Below are 17,469 nucleotides of genomic sequence, written 5' to 3'. Positions count from 1 at the left end.
CCTTCTCTTGCACGTCGCTATCCGAACGAAATTTCAACGCCGGGATAAATTTGGAACAACGTGCCTCGCGCGCGGATGTAACTCAGCCACGTTCTACGTTTCTGCTTTAGTTTCGTGTCGAGAAACATACGGGAATCACGCGCGTGTCGTTATGGCGAGATCCGGAAGTCGTGCGCGGATGATGGCGGATGATGAGCGCGGAATCCACGCGGTACCAAAAGGCATTGAGTAATTGTGTAGAAACACGAACAATTCCTGGCGTTAGGAACAATCGGTCGAACAATATCTGTCTTGATCTTACGCTGGCTGAGATTAAAAATTGTTGTTGGCAGCTTCGATGTAGTCTTCAAACGCACGTGCCACTTTAAAGAGCCGCCGCTATTTGTGGATGTGCGTTCGTTATATTTCTATAATTTTATCATTATGTATCGCATAATTACATAATTGCATATTTTGCACGCAATGTTGCTTCGACGTGTGCGCTTGTGAAAACACTGGCGATTTTCGAATCAGTGAAACGTCAAGAGCAATTTTAACGATACTTTAATATGCAGTAAAATCCGCACGAGACAGATTGATAAAACAAATTTCGATGCTAGATTAAATTTTTCAAAAAGGATTTTTTCGGTATATGGATGCAACGTCGTTCATCCTAGTATCTCAGTGGCTAATTCGTACTAAATTCATACTAAATATTCGTTCATAATGAATTTGCTAATATAAAGCGATAAAACGGATGAGCTGATCGATAGTAACGATGATAGCAATGATAACGCATTAGCATGTATGGCACGACAAAGTTTGCTGCTGATGCCAATATCAATCGACGAACAACAACAAAGTGGATAGACACGTATTGCATTAAGTCGAATCGCCAGAGAACAGAGACGAGCGATTCAAATGAATACAAGAACAGATTGCACAATCAGTGATAGCACTGCTCGTGTCTTGCCGCAACAAAAGATCGCATTTTATTGCAATTTACTCGTAAATCGCTTTGGAGATACGCGACAGCATTCGATGGTTTTCTCATTAATAATACATGCATGTATCAGAAAGAGATAGAACGACAGTGTTCGTTAGTACGTAACAATATAATTGATGAAATATATTTATGCAAAGTAATGTAATTACGCTTTATGGAAAATAACGGCGCAGTATTATAATTTCTTTATTATCGTTTCAGTTATTGTTATGGACGATAATATATGTGATCGTTACGCCATTTCGGTATTCTGCCTTTGTTATCAGCTTTCAATGACATGATTTTCACGTCCATGAATACTCATAAATTTTAGCTTTAATTACTATTTAAAAATGATAAATGCAGATAATACAAGAATTTAATTATCGATTTTTTGCGTATTTTGTGTATTTCGAGGTGTAGAAACAGATATTCACAAAATTTTTTAAATCAATAATGCAACCCTTATTCCGCATATTTTCTCCTAAAAATACGGATATGTGATAAAAGTGTAATATTTTTCATGTAATAGTAATTTGTGAGAATCTGCTATTATAATAGCAACACACGCGTGAATATTCATTTATGACATACATGTATATGCGTTCACGTTACAATCGCGTTAGTGAAATTCAGCAAGAGAGAGCTGGAAAATTATTTAAGAGGCTTTTCGATTTTATATTAAAATTCCATTTACTGGAGAGAGTCGAAAATCAATGTAATATTAGTTACACGTTCTCTCCTCGCGATAGATCTACAAACTTTACTTCTTTGGATTTCATAGATTTTCAACGCATTCTTTTCACCTACAGTTACATCAAACCTATCCAAGTGCATTAGTCGAATCATTTTCTAGAATTATTGTTCCATAAGACTGTATTCCAGTCATTTCTCTTTTTTAAGAAGATTTCTTAAAAGAGAACTAGACTAGAATACTGAATTCGATAGTAACATCAACAAATTCATCGCGCAAAGTCAAAGGGATCTAATTATCAGCAACTAAAGCTAACTGACGAAGGCAAAGCATGGTGCTGCGCTTGCTATGTAAATGGAGAATGTAATAAGAGGATATCCGCGATCTAAAGACTAGTAGAGAAGAAAGAGAGAGAGAGAGAGAGAGGGTGAGAGAATGCCGCGTACGCGAAGCGAGGTGTTCGACCCGATGGAAGTGGAGAAACCGTCGAGATGCATCAAGTTCCTCCGGCTGCTGTGGAAATTCAGCAGATTCGTCTTCTCCCATGTGACGTTGATCTCCTTGGTGGTTGCTTACTGTCTAATCGGTGCGTACGCCTTCGAGTCATTGGAGGCGACTCACGAGAAGGAGGTAAATCGTCAATTTCTTGGCAGACAACTTTATTTCCTTTTCTTAATATGACTGACCGTGATTGAATGTTTTAAAAGATTTAGGCAAAAATTAAAAACTCGATTATCTATTTATTATATTTAGACTTTTCTCAATTATAATGCAAAGGTCAATTATATCTTCTTATTTTTTCGTATTTTTAGAAAATTTATTATGTTAATTTATTATAAATATTGAATATAATAATAATAATTCTTGTGGTAATTTTACTTTGTGAAGGAGACAATAATTTAACTGATAAAATAACAAATGACTTGGATTTCGTGTAACTACACTGAGGTTCGAAATTTATCGAGACAAGAACTAATTCTCACAGTAGCGGGAGCAAAAAGAGTACAGACAAATAGTTTCTCCCACATCGAATATTCCACGTTCGTGTCAATGAATTATTGACTAGCGCCGAGCGTTGCGACACGAAGTAAGTGCGTCATTCTTCACCTGCGCTCTCTTCACAGGTGAAGAGAAGCATCAAGAATATCCGAGGAAACGTCTCGGAGAAGCTATGGCAAATCACGAAGGACTTCGACGTGTTGATTCGCGAAAATTGGACGAAACAGGCATTGAGCGAGTTGAAGGTACGATTCGTTTTTTCCAGATTTGTTTTAGATTGGTTTTAGTTACGTAAAATCGCAAATCGAAGCTCCAAATCAAATTTATGATGCAATTCCACAGGACGGTTCGAGAATGTAATAAAAGCAATAATACACAAACAGTGCAAATTTCCACTGTCTTGATTTAAATCTGATTTGATTCGGGAGAGAATCATTTGCTTATAAATATTATACAATACAGGATTTCGAGGACAGTCTCATGGAGAAAATGAAGCAAGGATGGGACGGTAGCGAAGAGGAGAATAATATTCAATGGACATTCGCCGGTGCTCTGTTCTATTCAATCATCGTTATTACGACAATCGGTGAGTCGATATTCAAAGCACTATCAAAATTGTGTGTATATATATAACGATTTTAATGAACAAAAGGAAATGATTAGATTAAGAAAATTTTATTTATCAAGTTAGTTACTATTAAAAACTTAATTCTTTTCAAACACTATATAAACCTAACTACGTTTGATAATTCAAAGTAATTTATTAAAACAGAGGATCTATCTGATCTCTCATGTCCTCTTCAATTTAAGAGAGTCTCTATAATTATAAATTATCTTAAAAACTCTCTAAGTGTACACTTTGCAAATTCGGAAATCACATATGCGTTATAAAAATTTGCACTTATGATAAATCACACATGTCTTTTATTAAATTAATTATTATCGCGAACAATTCATATTTAATTCTTACTTTAAATCTTATCTAATCATGTTACACGATCGTTGAGTTAGAAAAAGAATATATATGTGTTTATATTTCTGTCACATCTTTGGTATCTCCATTGAGAGTGAAGAAATATCGATGAGGAATGATTCAATCAACGAGAATTTCTTTACAGTCATTGCTTTTTGGCGTCTTCGTCTATCTTTGGCGTTTCGATCGCTTGCGTTTGATTCTTGCTCAATGATCTGCCATAGATCACATAATCGTCGAGTTCCGCGTCGTAGCCATATGGCCCTAACGGTTCGAACTCATTACGGTGACCATAACTGCCGCCGTAGGATCCCGGGTGATAGTTTCCGAAAGACGGATGTTGGTGGCCACCGTACGGATTACCGTACGGTCGTCGATTGCCGTAATAATTCGGCGCAAAACCGTTCGGCCCGAACTTATGCGGTGCACCCTGGGAATAATTAGTGCCTTATTATTATCTAATGACCAGTATGAAAATTATAGGAGAATTACGTATTATATAAATGCAAACAAATGAAGGTTTCATTGAATTCTTAGGACGCCAGTAAGTCACAAACCAACTGCACTTTTTTAAAGAATAATTTGTTTAACTTGTTTTTTTAAATTTTAAACTTCATAAAGAAGATATCTTTTAAGCAAAACTTAAATTTAGGTATAGACAAAATGAATTTTAATGTTTTTCATTACCGGATAATATGGATAACGATTTCCGCCCAACAACCCTGGGAATCTTTTGCTGTTGAAGCAACAGTACTTTTTGTCTCTCGAGCAGCTGCCCTGAAATCAAGGGTGACAAGTAGAATTTGTTAGGCTGTTAAATCCTTGGTATTTTGCGGGTTTACCGATACCCCGACGAACTCACGAATTTCAAACCGGGCGATGGACAGTTGAAGCTGTATCTGCATTTGCATGTGTCAAACTCGCGACCATAACGGGGATCATCCCTGATCCACGGCGGCACTGAACCTAGGATGCCATCAGGTCCGTCAGGTTCGTAACGAGGCGGTCTGAAACATCGATTCACTCTTTTGTCCCATTTTATCAACTCGAGAACAAAGATACATTTGACGCATGTTTAACAAGTAAATTTATAATTGCGAAAGAAGAGAGCGAACGCTCGAGAGCAAAAGCGAATTCTGGTTGCGCGCTTGAAATACAATGTCTCGAGGAGAAATAATTCAGTAGCGGAGATTTATAGTCGAAATACATGAATTTAGCGGAGAGTTCATGAAAAATATACACGTTTGCTGATAAGCCGAGTGGTTCGCGAATGAGCCATTCCTCGTGAAATATTGTTACGGCCGCGCCGCTATGCTTCGCAGGCAATTAAATGCGCGGGATATCTATAAATTACGCGATCGCTCTGAAAAGACGACGCTATATATTTTAATCGGATCACTGGAAATTTAATATGGAGTAAGCTGGTCGGCGGAAAATCCCACTTTTTCGAGATTAATGAGCCTAGTTGAAAAACGCGATTTAGCGCATGTATACATCTAATTGCGATCACGTATATCAGAGCTTTTAAATAGCTCGGGCTATTTCAAGGCATCGATTAATTCAACTGATTAATTCAACGATCACGCGTGCATAGAATGTACTCGAATATTTGAAAAAGAGGCTTGCTATCGAATGAGTGAAGTGATTACCTGCCGATTATACCGGTCGGTCCTCCGGGGCCCACGAGAACGCCATTATTGCCTTGATACGGCGGTACAATGGGCCTGCCATTAGGACCGAAGGGCCCTGGATTTTGAGGTCTGAAACCTAACTGAATGCCATTGTTGCCGAAACCGCCTAAATATTCTGGAGGCTCCTGTACCTGATATCTAAAGTTGTATGCGTGATACAAGTTACGTTATAAAGTATTTAAGCATTACAAGTATAATTAATTCCATCAGAATTAATTGCTTCTGTCAGAATTAATAATATTTCAATATAATACGAATTCCAATATAATGCGTTATATTCTTTTGAGAATATTTTGCTAAAATTTATAATTATGCCGTGTATAATGAGTCTTGATATTTAATGAAAACGATGCAATTAATGCAATGTTTAATGCAGTATAAGAATTTTAATAAATAAAATCGTAATAAAAGAAGTTAAATAAAGAATGTAATTACATGTAAATTTAAAAACATGTGAACAAAATATGTTTGCTGAATTTCTAATTAAATTATCCATAATTGTATATTTAATCTTATTATTTAATAAATCGTAAATTAATAGCGCACCTCGGATCGGCGGACCGGCTCTCCTTTTGTTTATCATTGTTCCATGCCCAGGATTCATCATTCTCGCCGGTTACCGCCGTGACCGCAGCGAAAAGTATCAAAACGGGTACTCGCATCCTTATCCGAGATGTCGAGATCGAAAAGCTTAACATGTTGCTTCAATTAACGCTACCAGAAAGGGAAGACGTACAGTCACCCATAACATTCGAAGCCGACTAAACAAGAGTGAAAGTGAATCGTGCCTTTATATATGCATTGCGGGAAGGTGAACGCACCGTTACACTTCGAGGTCTTTTTGGATGATAATCATCTACGATCAGTGGGTCGCTCTCAGCGCCGGTTATTCTTTGTTTTCAACTCGAAAATTTGGTTGCATCTTGCAGAAGTTTGGGAAATACATCATCTTAATATCAAGTTATAAATTCAAATGACACATTTATAAATATTTATTATTTGATTTTTTATATTTATCTCATGATGATCGTCCATGATAAATTTTCTGATGACATAATGTATACAAGAAATATATTTTTTAGTAACATTATTTATATATTTTTTTCCTTTTTATTATTGTTATTGTTAAATAATTTCAAATTTCCAGTTTTTTAAAATAATTTCTGCATTTTTTAATATTTCGTTCTATTGCTCTTAATCGGTTCTTCCAGAGATTTAATTCTTGACAATTTTAATTTTTCTTATTGAATGCATGGAAGAGATGTATGTTATAAAAGAAGGTCGTATTCCTTCTTTAAAAAGAATACGTTTACTTTTACCTTCTGCTACGAGCATTTGCTCGTCTTTTATTCATATGATGCAATGGTAGAAACACCGCTCGTGGCCTGATTTAACACGAGAAGAATGAGAATAAACACGACACAGAATTTCTTCTTAATTCTTAAGCACTTTAATCTTTTTAAAGTAATAAGAAGGGTCGTTTCCTACATTTTTACGACTTTCAGACTTAAACGCAATCCACATTTATTAACACATTTATCTTATTAACATTTTTAATAAACTTTAATTGTATAATGAGGGAAATTAATTCTTCGAAATATTTGACACTTTAAGATATGAAAAAAAAGTAAATAAAATATCTTTTTGATAGCTGATCTTTTTTCAGCGTTGTTTCTCAAGTTTGTGCACGAAAGATAACAAAGACCTTATAACAATTATGAAATATTACAAAATGTAAGTTAATTATCAGTAATATCACGCCGATACATATATCATTTACATCATGTCTGCAGTAGAATTACGTTGTGCCTGCCAGTCGATTTGCAAGCCTAACGTTATTATGCGGTATAACGTGGGTGGATCCGGTCGGATCTTGAGGCCGGTTCCGCTCCTGCAAACGCCCGTCCTTCGACCTGGAAAAACCCGATTCTTCGACTCCGAGGAAGGGAAGCCACTCGCCTGCACGCTCTTTGACCTTCTTCTTAAAGCAAAATCGAGACACATGGCGCAACGTTAATTCCCGCGACTTTGCGTCCTGTACAGCGGCAGAATTACCTTTCATTAGGGATTTTCAGAGACTTCACTTTTGAAAAATACATCCTTTATTAAACCACATTTGCCTGTCAATCTTCTTAGCGGCGAATCCGCGTGACACATCACACGCGAAGACCACGAAGGACATTCGGAAAGTCGTGCATTCGCTTTGTTGTCCTAGTTTGTTAAAATTGTACCAGTTTCTGCAAGCAATATTACAAAAGTTTAGTTTATAAAATATATTTAATAAAAAGTTCTTTTCGCGTGAAATTTAATTTTGTTTCAGATCAGGTTAGTGTACACATTCAATCGACAAGTGAAAAATAAAAGCAAAGGAAATTTCTGACGAAAAATTCTCGCGAAAATATGTACGCATTTCTGCCCGTTTGAGTAAGCCGACTAGAATATAGATGTGCACGATATGCCATATTTCTAACAAAAGCTTGGACAGGCGTGTCGGAATAAATGCAAAACGCTTTTTACCTCGTGCTGGCTTTGAAACTCATTTTCGGAATGACATCTTTTCATTATGAGATTAAACGAGAGAGAATTTAAGCAACGGATTTTATTCTGGATTAAAGTAACTCTGAGTGAAACAACCAGCTATTACGTACATACTTTTCGCTCTGAATACGTAAAAGCTGCAAACCGTCGCGAGTACTTAGAGAATTTAAAGGAAAATCGTATTCAAACTATCGCAAACCGATCGTGGAAAGGAAAAGTCTAATTCGATTAGATGACGTCCTTTCGCGCGCGTCAAGATAGATGTTGAAGTTAATCGACGTTCAATGTCTTTGCTCTCTTGAAAGACGTCTTGCAACACTTATCGATTAGCGTAGACATTTGCAGATACTCAATCTCAGAACAACAGATTAAATGTATTTTGAAAACAGTCTCAAAATAACGGTTTAAATGTATTTTGGAGACAAAAGAAATTGAAAATAAATGTAGCTTATTGAAAAAATTATTAAGTGAAAATAGCAGTAATATATGGTAACAGCAGAGATGTAAAATACATTGCGTAATTTATAGGGACGCTTTTGAAATCTGAGTACCAGCCACCCGAGAGAGAAAAACAAAACCGTACATAGGGTCTTATTACCAGCGATTTTCCAGGCAGCCTCGGCTTTCTTCTTTTATCGAGCTTCCCTTAAGTGAACGTAAACAAAATCGAATCAAATTCCGTAATCCTTTAGCGCGCATTGATGAAATCGGATCTTTGCCACTTCGAGGAAAACTTGTCGTTCCAATTCGCGAAAATTCGTTTTGCAAGCGGGCCTGGAAGGAACACCCCTTCATCGCGCTTTTCAACTAATTTCCTGGGCGTAATCTCTTTTAAGTAATTTCCTGCCATCATAAATAAACGATGAAAAGCGGACTGCGCTTTTCCGTCGTGACTTTTGTCATGCCGGCGAACGTAATAGTATTTCTGCGGAAAATAATGGCTACGGTAAACCGCGCGAGTTAACTTAATAACTGCGATATTATTTTTACAAATGTGCGACTTTTATCTCTGTGCGCGTTAACTATATCATCATCTTCGAGCTTTCCGATCACGATTGAGATCTCTGATTACTACATATTTGACATTTGTACATATTTGAGGAGTAGTTATAGTTTCCATTCCAGGTTACCGTCTTATTGCATTATTTGTTCTGATGATATAACAGAGGTAGTTTATTATCATTTGAACATATGATATATTTAAAGTAAAGAATGTATACGTGTATCAAAATTATTAAAAATTTCATAATAATAATTCTTTTCGCATTTATTTTGTTATTTATTTATAATTACAGAATGGTCACGTTGAAAATTTTAATCTTCAGTACTAAAGATCTCGGTAATAAATCTTTTAAGGAGAATTCCGTATTTTTCCGTATTTAAAGTGTGCTTAAAATTAATTGAAGAAGCTGCTTTTATTGTAGTATTTTATCCTCAAACTTTAATTCTTAAAGATTATTTAAATTTTCTATCTCTGAACTATCTGTATTGAAATAATCGCCGTTTCTTCCAATCTTCTTGATATTAAAACTTGTAATTTTGACGACTCGAGTTTTAATGACTATTACTATTTAATTCAATGCTAAAATATGAATTGCATCCGTGGCACGTCTGTTTCAAAGAACCTGTTCCAGGCAGGAAATTGATGTTACATGTCCGAACGCGACGTCAGTTTGCCGTCTCACGATCCTGAGGTCACTTCCGGCTCGTAATTGCGTAAAAAATTAGCTCCAGCGATGTTAGACGTAGTAGTCGATAAGAAATCGAGGCTCATCGAAATTTCCCGCAGCCGACCCGGCTATTGCCGCGATCGAATGCGCTTATCCTTCAACGATGGCGAAAATTCATTTCTCCGACAGGCACTAGCGATCGCGGCGAACGACTCTCTCCCTATATTTTCTCCCTTTTCAAATAATTTCCTGCCATCGGCTGTGCGACCTATTTCTTGTCTCTCTCTCTCTCTCTTTCTATCTTTCTCTTTTCCTTGTCAGAGTAAAAGCGTTACACCACTCAGAAGAAAAAAAGAAATGGAGAATAGAAGCAAGATCTCGAATAGATTGCGATGCCTTTTCGACATCTCAGGATTCTCGGAAAATTCACGTATTCGCTATATATGATATATAAGGTTTTTGCCTCCTTGCCTTTTCCTTTTCCAGTTGCATACAGTTATATAATGCAGTGCCTGAAAGTCAAAACCATATAGAAAGATACTTCGCTTTCGGCAATGTTGGAAAAGGAGCAAACATATCATAAACATTGGCATCATCTATATTCACGCAGAATCTAAAATCTAAAGCAATGTCTAAATAGTTATCGCCGTTATCACACATATCGCTGAAAATGTTACTCTCCGCCACAAATTTCTTTATCGAAGTCCCGCCGCAAATCGATCCTCGCTAAAGGCGATCCAAATTGGCTTCGTCGCACGTTTCGCCGCGAGATCGCCATAATAAATGGCTTCTTCGGGGGCAAATTTATGAAATTGGATCGCCGTCTCCCGTTTTCGCGTTTCCTGAACCTGCCTCTCGAGCGGCGGATAAATCCGTCCTCTCAATAAAGGGAAAGGGACTTGTTATGGGTGCACTTTGACCAGGTTTCTTGCGACAGGCAACTTCCTCCAATGGGAAACCTTGTGACATAAAAAAAATTGATTGAGTTTTATCCTGTTTTATCCTGGAAACGGCACATTATTCGAATATCCTGCATGTGACTGTAGACAATAAAATAAATTCAAATCGTGAATTCTTTAGTAAAAAATATTTGGAAATTTACGTAATACTACAATTCTTCACGTACAGCTTCGAGATTTGCATAATCGAAATTATTCAAATAGCAGAATTTCTTAGGAAAAGCTGGTAATATTGATTTACTCGAAAGAATTTATTACCATAAACTCTCTATCTCTTTATTATTATTTCACCACGTAAGAAGAACCGTCTCTGTTAAATCGAAAATACATAATTTTTAATAATTCTCTCAATTTTTTTCAATTTAATATTAATACATTTATTTCAATTTCAATTTAATTAATTTAATCAATTTAATTAATACTTTTTTGTGATAATAATATCACAGCAAAATTATTTTATATATTCTTTTATGGTATCTTTATACTTTGCCTTCCTCTTATTACTAGAAATACTTTGCATTTTTATATTATGCTACTTAAATCACAAATTTAAAAAATTGTGCATAAAAGCTTCCTAAATTCATTGTTCAACATGAAATCATAAAAACGCGTGTATCGTTTCCAATAATTTCGAAAATCAATTATGAGAAGTTTAATAACAAGATAGAAGAATCACGTCGCAAATAACGGAAATATTATGTAACATGAAATGTGTGGTCGTCATATTATTGACTAAGAAGTTCCGAAAACCTTGACCCAGACTCGTAGACGAAATTGCGAGACTTGTACGAGGCCTCGAAGAAGAGATTCAAGGCCGAGACGAGAGCGGCTAAGGACCTGAACGACCTCGCCGACTCGTTTCTTCTAATTTGAAACTTTAAGGTGGCGATTAAACTTGACTTCGGGCACACGCCCCATTGTTGATCGAGCTCATTCAGCAGAATAATCCTTGATTTGCGACACGTAGCTAACCAGCGATTTCTCATCTAGTTTTAAGGAATCACTTCGCGCAAAAAATGCATAAAGTATTATAATATAAAACTCTCGTTGCACAATTTTTTTCAGGGAACCGGAAATTTGTTATCTGTTCGGTTTTTGTTTTAGGATATGGCCACATCGCGCCGAAAACGAAAAATGGAAAAGTCGTGACTATCTTTTATGCCATTCTCGGTATTCCGCTCATGTTGCTCTGCTTGTCAAACATTGGAGATGTGATGGCATCGAGTTTTAGGTAACGAACAATGCTCAATTGCATATAATTCGGGTCATGTGCTAGGAAAATGGAAAGCCCGCAGAATTTCTTGTTCCGTCTATTGTTGCATCGCACAGAGAACGTTTAGCAACTTCCATTGCTGCTAAAGAATAATACTTTTTTTTGTGATTGATGTTTCCAGATTTCTTTATTGGAAAGTGTGCTGCTATGTGTGCACCAAACCACCAAAAAAACGACGGGGGCGTAGCACTTTTGTCAGATCGTATTCCGTTCGCCAGTCAGGGTAATTTTATACATTAAACAAAGGAGAGAAATATTCTGTTTTAGAGTGCAGAGAAAGAAACTTAACAGAGCAAGAAAATTGAGAGAAAAGAAATGTAAATTCAAATCTATAGATATATAAAATATATCAATGTTTTATATTAAACTACATTTCAATAATTAATCATAAAAGTATTAGCATGTTGCATAAGAATGACGTTGATCATATATCAATACATCCTATGAAGATATCACGATAAGCATCTTTGAATTCCTGTAGCGAAGGATCAAATAAATCTGTTGACTTATGAGTTTAATGACCCACGTAACTGATTGATGACACGAACATTATGTTTTACAAGGCGATATGCATCAAGCAAAGGCCCGTTTCGCCGGTCCATCAGAGTGAGTCAACGATCAGCTGACTCGGCCTTGGGGCTTTCCATACCTTCAAGTATGACGAAGTCTTCGTACTCGGACACCGATTGCAGGTACGATTGCTCCTGAATTTAATTTATTTACTTGATTCGAGAAATCAATGGAGATTTTAAGGGGAAGTACATAAATATTTGATTGTACAGTAACAAATAAACAACATTGTTCGTTCAAATTACACAACTTGGTAAGAAACGTAGTTTCAAATGGACAGAATAAACGTCTTGGTAAATTTGTTTCACATTATCATTAATATAAACAAGAGAAATCAATTAATTATTATAATATATATAGGATCAATTTTTCTAATAAAAGTTTAGGCACTTGATAATAAAGTTGAAAAATGATTATAGAAAGCTGAATAAAAATTCACTAAAAGAGCATTTGCAAAAATATGTATATTAATATGATTAATTATAATACTAAGGATATATTAATAAAGAACTAAAGTAACATATAGGTAACAAACTGCAGATATTTGCCACGACGATTCGAAGGAAGCGAGATAAAGACATCGAGTGCTTACGCACCCCCAGTGAATCTAACAGAAAGTAAAGCTTCGACTATGCCACGTTATTCGGATCGATTATTGGATGCTCCTGTGGCTACACCAAGAAACGTAAGAGGTATTTATCAACACCAAACTCCAATATTGCATTCTAAATTAGTTTTGTAATAAAAGCGAGAACATTTTGCTGTGAGACAGTCAACATAAAGGAGCATAAATTATAGGTAATTGAACATGCATATTTAATATATTTAATATATAATTTCATTCCTCTCTGTTCTATTTACCTTGCATGTACATTATTTACTTAATAAAAAAGAATTAATGAACGAGATATCAGTAATACACGTGCGAGACACAAAGCCTCGCCATCCCGAGCTCCCGTAAAATACACGCTCGATATTAATTAATTAATTCAGGCGCATCGCTTGTACCGCATTAAATTGCGCTCGTTATCGTCTCGATCAATGAAACTATCGGCTGCTTTGCATTACTTTCATTATCGCGTACAGCTAGTCCCAGGATGACGCAGTCGCTGGATAGAAAATTATTGCTGGGTCCAAACGAGGTGGACCGGTCTCCGGTTTTATGCAATAAATACGCGTTGGATGACTTGGAGGACGAAATGCTCAGATGGCAACCTCCGCCTCGAAATAGAGGCAAGTATCAATATAATTATCAATTACGGATTATTCTGAGAGTTACAAAAATAGATAATTCTGTTCGCAAATTATCAGTTCCATATCAGTTAATTAAATAAATGGATTGCCGAGTGATCAAATCTTTTTAGTAATTAATAAACATTATGTTCATTAAAAAATAGTTATATATAAATAATGTTATATTATTTTTATGTGTGCAATATAATTTCTATTAAATATAGTTAAATAAATACAGTTAAAATTCTTAATTAAAATTTTAATCAAGATGTAATAATTTATTATAGAATTAATCTAATTATCAAATTGTATAAATGGTAAAATTAATAATGTTTTTAATAACGGATTCGATTAATATCTCCTTGATAAATCTTGTTAAAATACAAATTACATTTATATTATTTTTTATCATATCTTTCATCATCGCATTTCTTACTATTCATCTAACATTAAGAGATTTAGATAACATCCGCGCTATTTAAGACGATCAAATAGACTGCTTTCTAAAATGCACGAAGAAATTAAACAAAGCCGACACACTATTACAGAGGAGAACTTGGAGAAACCGCAGGGCAACGGAACGGCCGAAGAGCTAGATAGCACGGAAAAGCAAACTTCCTTCGGTCCCAGACCCTTACCGAGGAGATGTCTCTCCGTGGAAGGAGCCACAACGAATAATCACAGAGTGAGTTTGACGCCAGCTCCCCGACCATCTTCGGTCTATTTGGAAATGGAGCATATGAGGAGATCGCAATCCACCAAAACCAGACGTACCAGGAGCAATTATCCCGTCGGTGAGCGATGCAGCAAATGCACACACCTCTCTTGCGAGTTAAACCTAATTCGATGATATAATCGATGATCCCGCTAAATTTCTGTGGGAATCCAAAACTCGATCATATTATTATAAATAAACGGATGACATTAAATAAAATGAGATCTCTAAATGAAGATCTCTGGACGAAGCTTTCAGGAATGCAAGTAGCAGTTTCGTCACACGCGAAAGGAACATAGTATCTATATCTAGCATAATTTCTACTTAGCGCAATTCTAACTTTACCGGGAATGTCCGAGATTCCTAAGTCATTGAGAGCTCGCAGATTGCACTTCTCAACTATGTCGCGGCCCGAATAACGGTCGATCGATAATGTGCGCATCCCTGATCGCTAAATATTCGTTCCCAGCGCGCTCTTACAAACGAGGACCGCCGCCGTCGCCGAGGATTATGTCGCCGATGGGATTCGCCGTGCATCGACAGGTTTACGCCGACGATATTGATTTCGACTACGAGTACCATGCCGCCACGGATGATCAGGAAAGGCAGCCGACTAAGCCCGTGCCCATCTGGCTGTGCGTGTTCCTGGTTATCAGTTATATATTCGGCGGCGCGTTTCTCTTCAGCGAGTGGGAAGAGTGGCAGTTCCTCGACTCGGCTTACTTTTGCTTCATCACATTGACTACCATCGGTTCGTCAACTATCGTCATTTTTTTCTTGCTGTTCAAAAAGACTGCGTGTGATAAAACTAATGTCTTTTTTTTCGAGTAGCTAAGCTCCTTTACCAGGGTGGAGGTACTCAAACTCGAAAGATTCACACTCCTCATTTTTCAACTTGGAAATTCTAAAGCTCCCAATGTTATTAAATTCATATTCGTTATGTGATATTTATATAATGCTTTTGACGTTTTTAGAGAATTTACCATCGCTTACCTATTGGCCTCGGGTTAATTTTGAGTATAGGTGACGCAAAACCCGCGTGATTTTTGGTCACATCTTTTTTAAGGTTTCGGCGACTTTGTGCCGGCGTACAAGCTGGACGCGCAGAAGGGCATCGCCCTTTGTTCCCTCTACCTGCTATTTGGAATTGCCTTGCTGGCAATGAGCTTTAATCTGGTGCAAGAGGAGGTCATCAACAACGTGAAGAGTGTCGCGAAGAGGCTGGGTATCATCAAAGAGACCGACGACGAGGAAGAGGCCGAGGACTACGACGAATACGACGCCGAGTACGAGGATGAGGTCTATGAAAATGAGCCCAAGCTCTGATGTCGCGGTTTTCAACTTACTATTCGACGGGATCGGGGACGCGCATCACCCACCGTCGTACATACGATATAAGAGAGATTCGGTGGATTTCTCGCTTTGCACCCCCTACTCGATGTATAAGCCAGTTTCGTGATACATGAGAAAACCTTGATCTCGCGCAGATCGAATTTGCCGATCGAACGGTCTGACTCTTCCCTTTACCGCGAAAGAAAAATATATTCTGATAATAAATCAAGGCAAGAATGGTTTGAATCAATGATTTTAACATTACAGCGTAGTTATCGTTGATTGACAATTATCGTTGATAATAAGAATGCGTAATGAAGAATTAAAATTGTTCGATGGATCAATTAATGTAATAATATTTTATAATTACAAGTGGATAAATTATATAAATATTCGTTAAATAATTGTTATTATAAGATCATTAAGCAGTAATGTTGATTTTATTAATGGAAATTTGCTGCCTTGCTTGATTAAAACTATAAACGTATTCTTTTCACAGATTTCCGATTTGTGTGATTGATGTTATGAAAATTTTTGAATTACTTATGTTTAAAAAACCTTTTATTTTAGAACATTTTTGAATTTTAATGTCATAAATTTCAATATCTGATGATATAGATAATTAAATAATCAAATATAATGAGATCTCTCATTTATTCACAATTACAGTATATATTTCAATTTAAAAAATTATTATTAAATATAGTAATAAATCATAATTGTACAAGTTATTAATTACAATAGCGACGAAGAATGAAACCACAATCTTGCGAGTGCCATAAGTTTGATAAATGCTGTTGTGTATATACAAGTACACATATAAATCTCAGAATTAGTCGCCATAAAATGAATGAGAGAACAATTGTGGAATGCAGTTAAATTTGCATATGCATTGCATGGCGGTAGCATTAATATTTAGTCGTCGAAATTTGCATTTTGAATATTTTCTCTTCAGATTTAATCTAGCAGTAACTAGCGCAGCAAATCTTGTAAAAATGAAAAGATTACATTTCTAGGAAGAGGAAGATTTAGAAAAGGTAGTGGACACACACTCTCTCGGAAAGTCTCGTTAAGATTTTTTCTACAATATTTACATAATGTTGTTTGCCATACTCTTTGACATACTTGATAAGAGAATGAAAATAAAGTTGGAATGTTACTTACTTCGAGTGCACGCGGCACGACAATGCGATTATCTCTCAACGAGAACGACATTTTTGCGCGGCTTACTACTTTCCGCGCGCGGAAGATTGTTCTTACAATATTTTTCCGGACGCACTTGCCGCATGCAAAATTCACGCTTGCTATGCAAATCCTTTTCATCCCCTTTGCGACCTACACGCGCACACGTATGCACACATACGTTTCCATATACAATCTCACTGCTATGTTCGCAGCCGCAGTTCGTCGTTTAAATCGCGAGAACGTTAATCGTCTCGGCGGCGACGTTGGCGTCCTGTTAACGGCTCCGGCTTCAACGACTCGATAATCACGCGATAAAGCCCACTCGAAGGAGAAATAATAGTCGCTAAGAACTTCCGTTCGCGCCCATTACGAACATACCACCCCGGCGCGCGCGAAATCTGCATTTCATAAATTTTAAAGCCGACCGAGAAGACGCCGGTGCTCGACTGACTCTTTCTCTCTCTCTCTTTCTCTCTCTCTCTCTCAGAATGGCATATTATTTTTTCACGGGAAAGTTAAATATTTTTGCACAGGAGGGAGTGTGTCGGTGAATGATCGATGAGGGGATATTGTCAGACAATTCACTTGCGCTTATCTTTTAAATATTGATTATTTAAATGTCTTCCATATAGAAAGAAATATTATTCAACGTTTAATAGATAAAGAAGAATTT

General features: G+C 36.6%; 2 protein-coding genes and 1 long non-coding RNA gene across 5 annotated transcripts in view; 1 reads left to right on the top strand and 2 right to left on the bottom strand.

Moving 5' to 3' along the window:
- Positions 1–111: 111 nt before the first annotated feature.
- Positions 112–17,466, top strand: LOC105281088. Of its 3 annotated transcripts, none has more exons than XM_011342058.3 (12): positions 112–390; positions 1,913–2,288; positions 2,783–2,902; positions 3,120–3,243; positions 11,593–11,719; positions 11,883–11,984; positions 12,325–12,453; positions 12,872–13,023; positions 13,418–13,564; positions 14,113–14,358; positions 14,749–15,030; positions 15,346–17,466. In XM_011342058.3, the coding sequence occupies exons 2-12, from the start codon at positions 2,094–2,096 to the stop codon at positions 15,603–15,605; spliced, it is 1,884 nt and encodes a 627-aa protein (XP_011340360.1). In that variant the 5' UTR covers positions 112–390; positions 1,913–2,093; the 3' UTR covers positions 15,606–17,466. The 3 variants fall into 3 exon arrangements, with proteins under 3 accessions (XP_011340360.1, XP_011340362.1, XP_019887747.1); XM_011342060.3 differs by having other exon boundaries at positions 124–211; XM_020032188.2 differs by lacking the exons at positions 112–390; positions 13,418–13,564 and having other exon boundaries at positions 1,531–2,288.
- On the bottom strand, positions 3,320–6,272 carry LOC113561997 (collagen alpha-1(III) chain-like). Its single transcript, XM_026969829.1, has 5 exons — positions 5,868–6,272; positions 5,280–5,459; positions 4,493–4,637; positions 4,318–4,407; positions 3,320–4,060 (listed from the first exon to the last, which is right to left on the bottom strand). Exons 1-5 carry the CDS (start codon positions 6,017–6,019, stop codon positions 3,776–3,778), a joined length of 852 nt encoding a protein of 283 aa, XP_026825630.1. The 5' UTR covers positions 6,020–6,272; the 3' UTR covers positions 3,320–3,775.
- The window catches only part of LOC109611077, a 33,746-nt gene continuing 23,035 nt past the window's right edge, over positions 6,759–17,469 (bottom strand). Inside the window, exons 2-3 of the long non-coding RNA XR_002193406.2 lie at positions 7,377–7,558; positions 6,759–7,302 (exon numbers count right to left, since the gene is read on the bottom strand). This is a non-coding gene — a long non-coding RNA (uncharacterized LOC109611077). The remainder of the gene's footprint in view (positions 7,303–7,376; positions 7,559–17,469) is intronic.

The sequence above is a fragment of the Ooceraea biroi genome, chromosome 5, assembly GCF_003672135.1.
Source record: "Ooceraea biroi isolate clonal line C1 chromosome 5, Obir_v5.4, whole genome shotgun sequence".
Lineage (NCBI taxonomy): Eukaryota > Metazoa > Arthropoda > Insecta > Hymenoptera > Formicidae > Ooceraea > Ooceraea biroi.
This window is presented reverse-complemented; position numbering and strand designations above follow the sequence as displayed.

What these genes read in the sequence shown, in the direction of transcription:
- LOC105281088 (XM_011342058.3), top strand. Translation starts at nt 2,094, where the DNA reads ATGCCGCGTACGCGAAGCGAGGTGTTCGACCCGATGGAAGTGGAGAAA. An exon ending in GTGATGGCATCGAGTTTTAG is followed by an intron (nt 11,720 to 11,882) that starts GTAACGAACAAT and finishes TGATGTTTCCAG; the next exon opens with ATTTCTTTATTGGAAAGTGT. An exon ending in TATTCCGTTCGCCAGTCAGG is followed by an intron (nt 11,985 to 12,324) that starts GTAATTTTATAC and finishes ATGTTTTACAAG; the next exon opens with GCGATATGCATCAAGCAAAG.
- LOC113561997 (XM_026969829.1), bottom strand. Translation starts at nt 6,019, where the DNA reads ATGTTAAGCTTTTCGATCTCGACATCTCGGATAAGGATGCGAGTACCC. An exon ending in AGCCGGTCCGCCGATCCGAG is followed by an intron (nt 5,460 to 5,867) that starts GTGCGCTATTAA and finishes ATACAACTTTAG; the next exon opens with ATATCAGGTACAGGAGCCTC. An exon ending in ATCGTTATCCATATTATCCG is followed by an intron (nt 4,061 to 4,317) that starts GTAATGAAAAAC and finishes AATTATTCCCAG; the next exon opens with GGTGCACCGCATAAGTTCGG.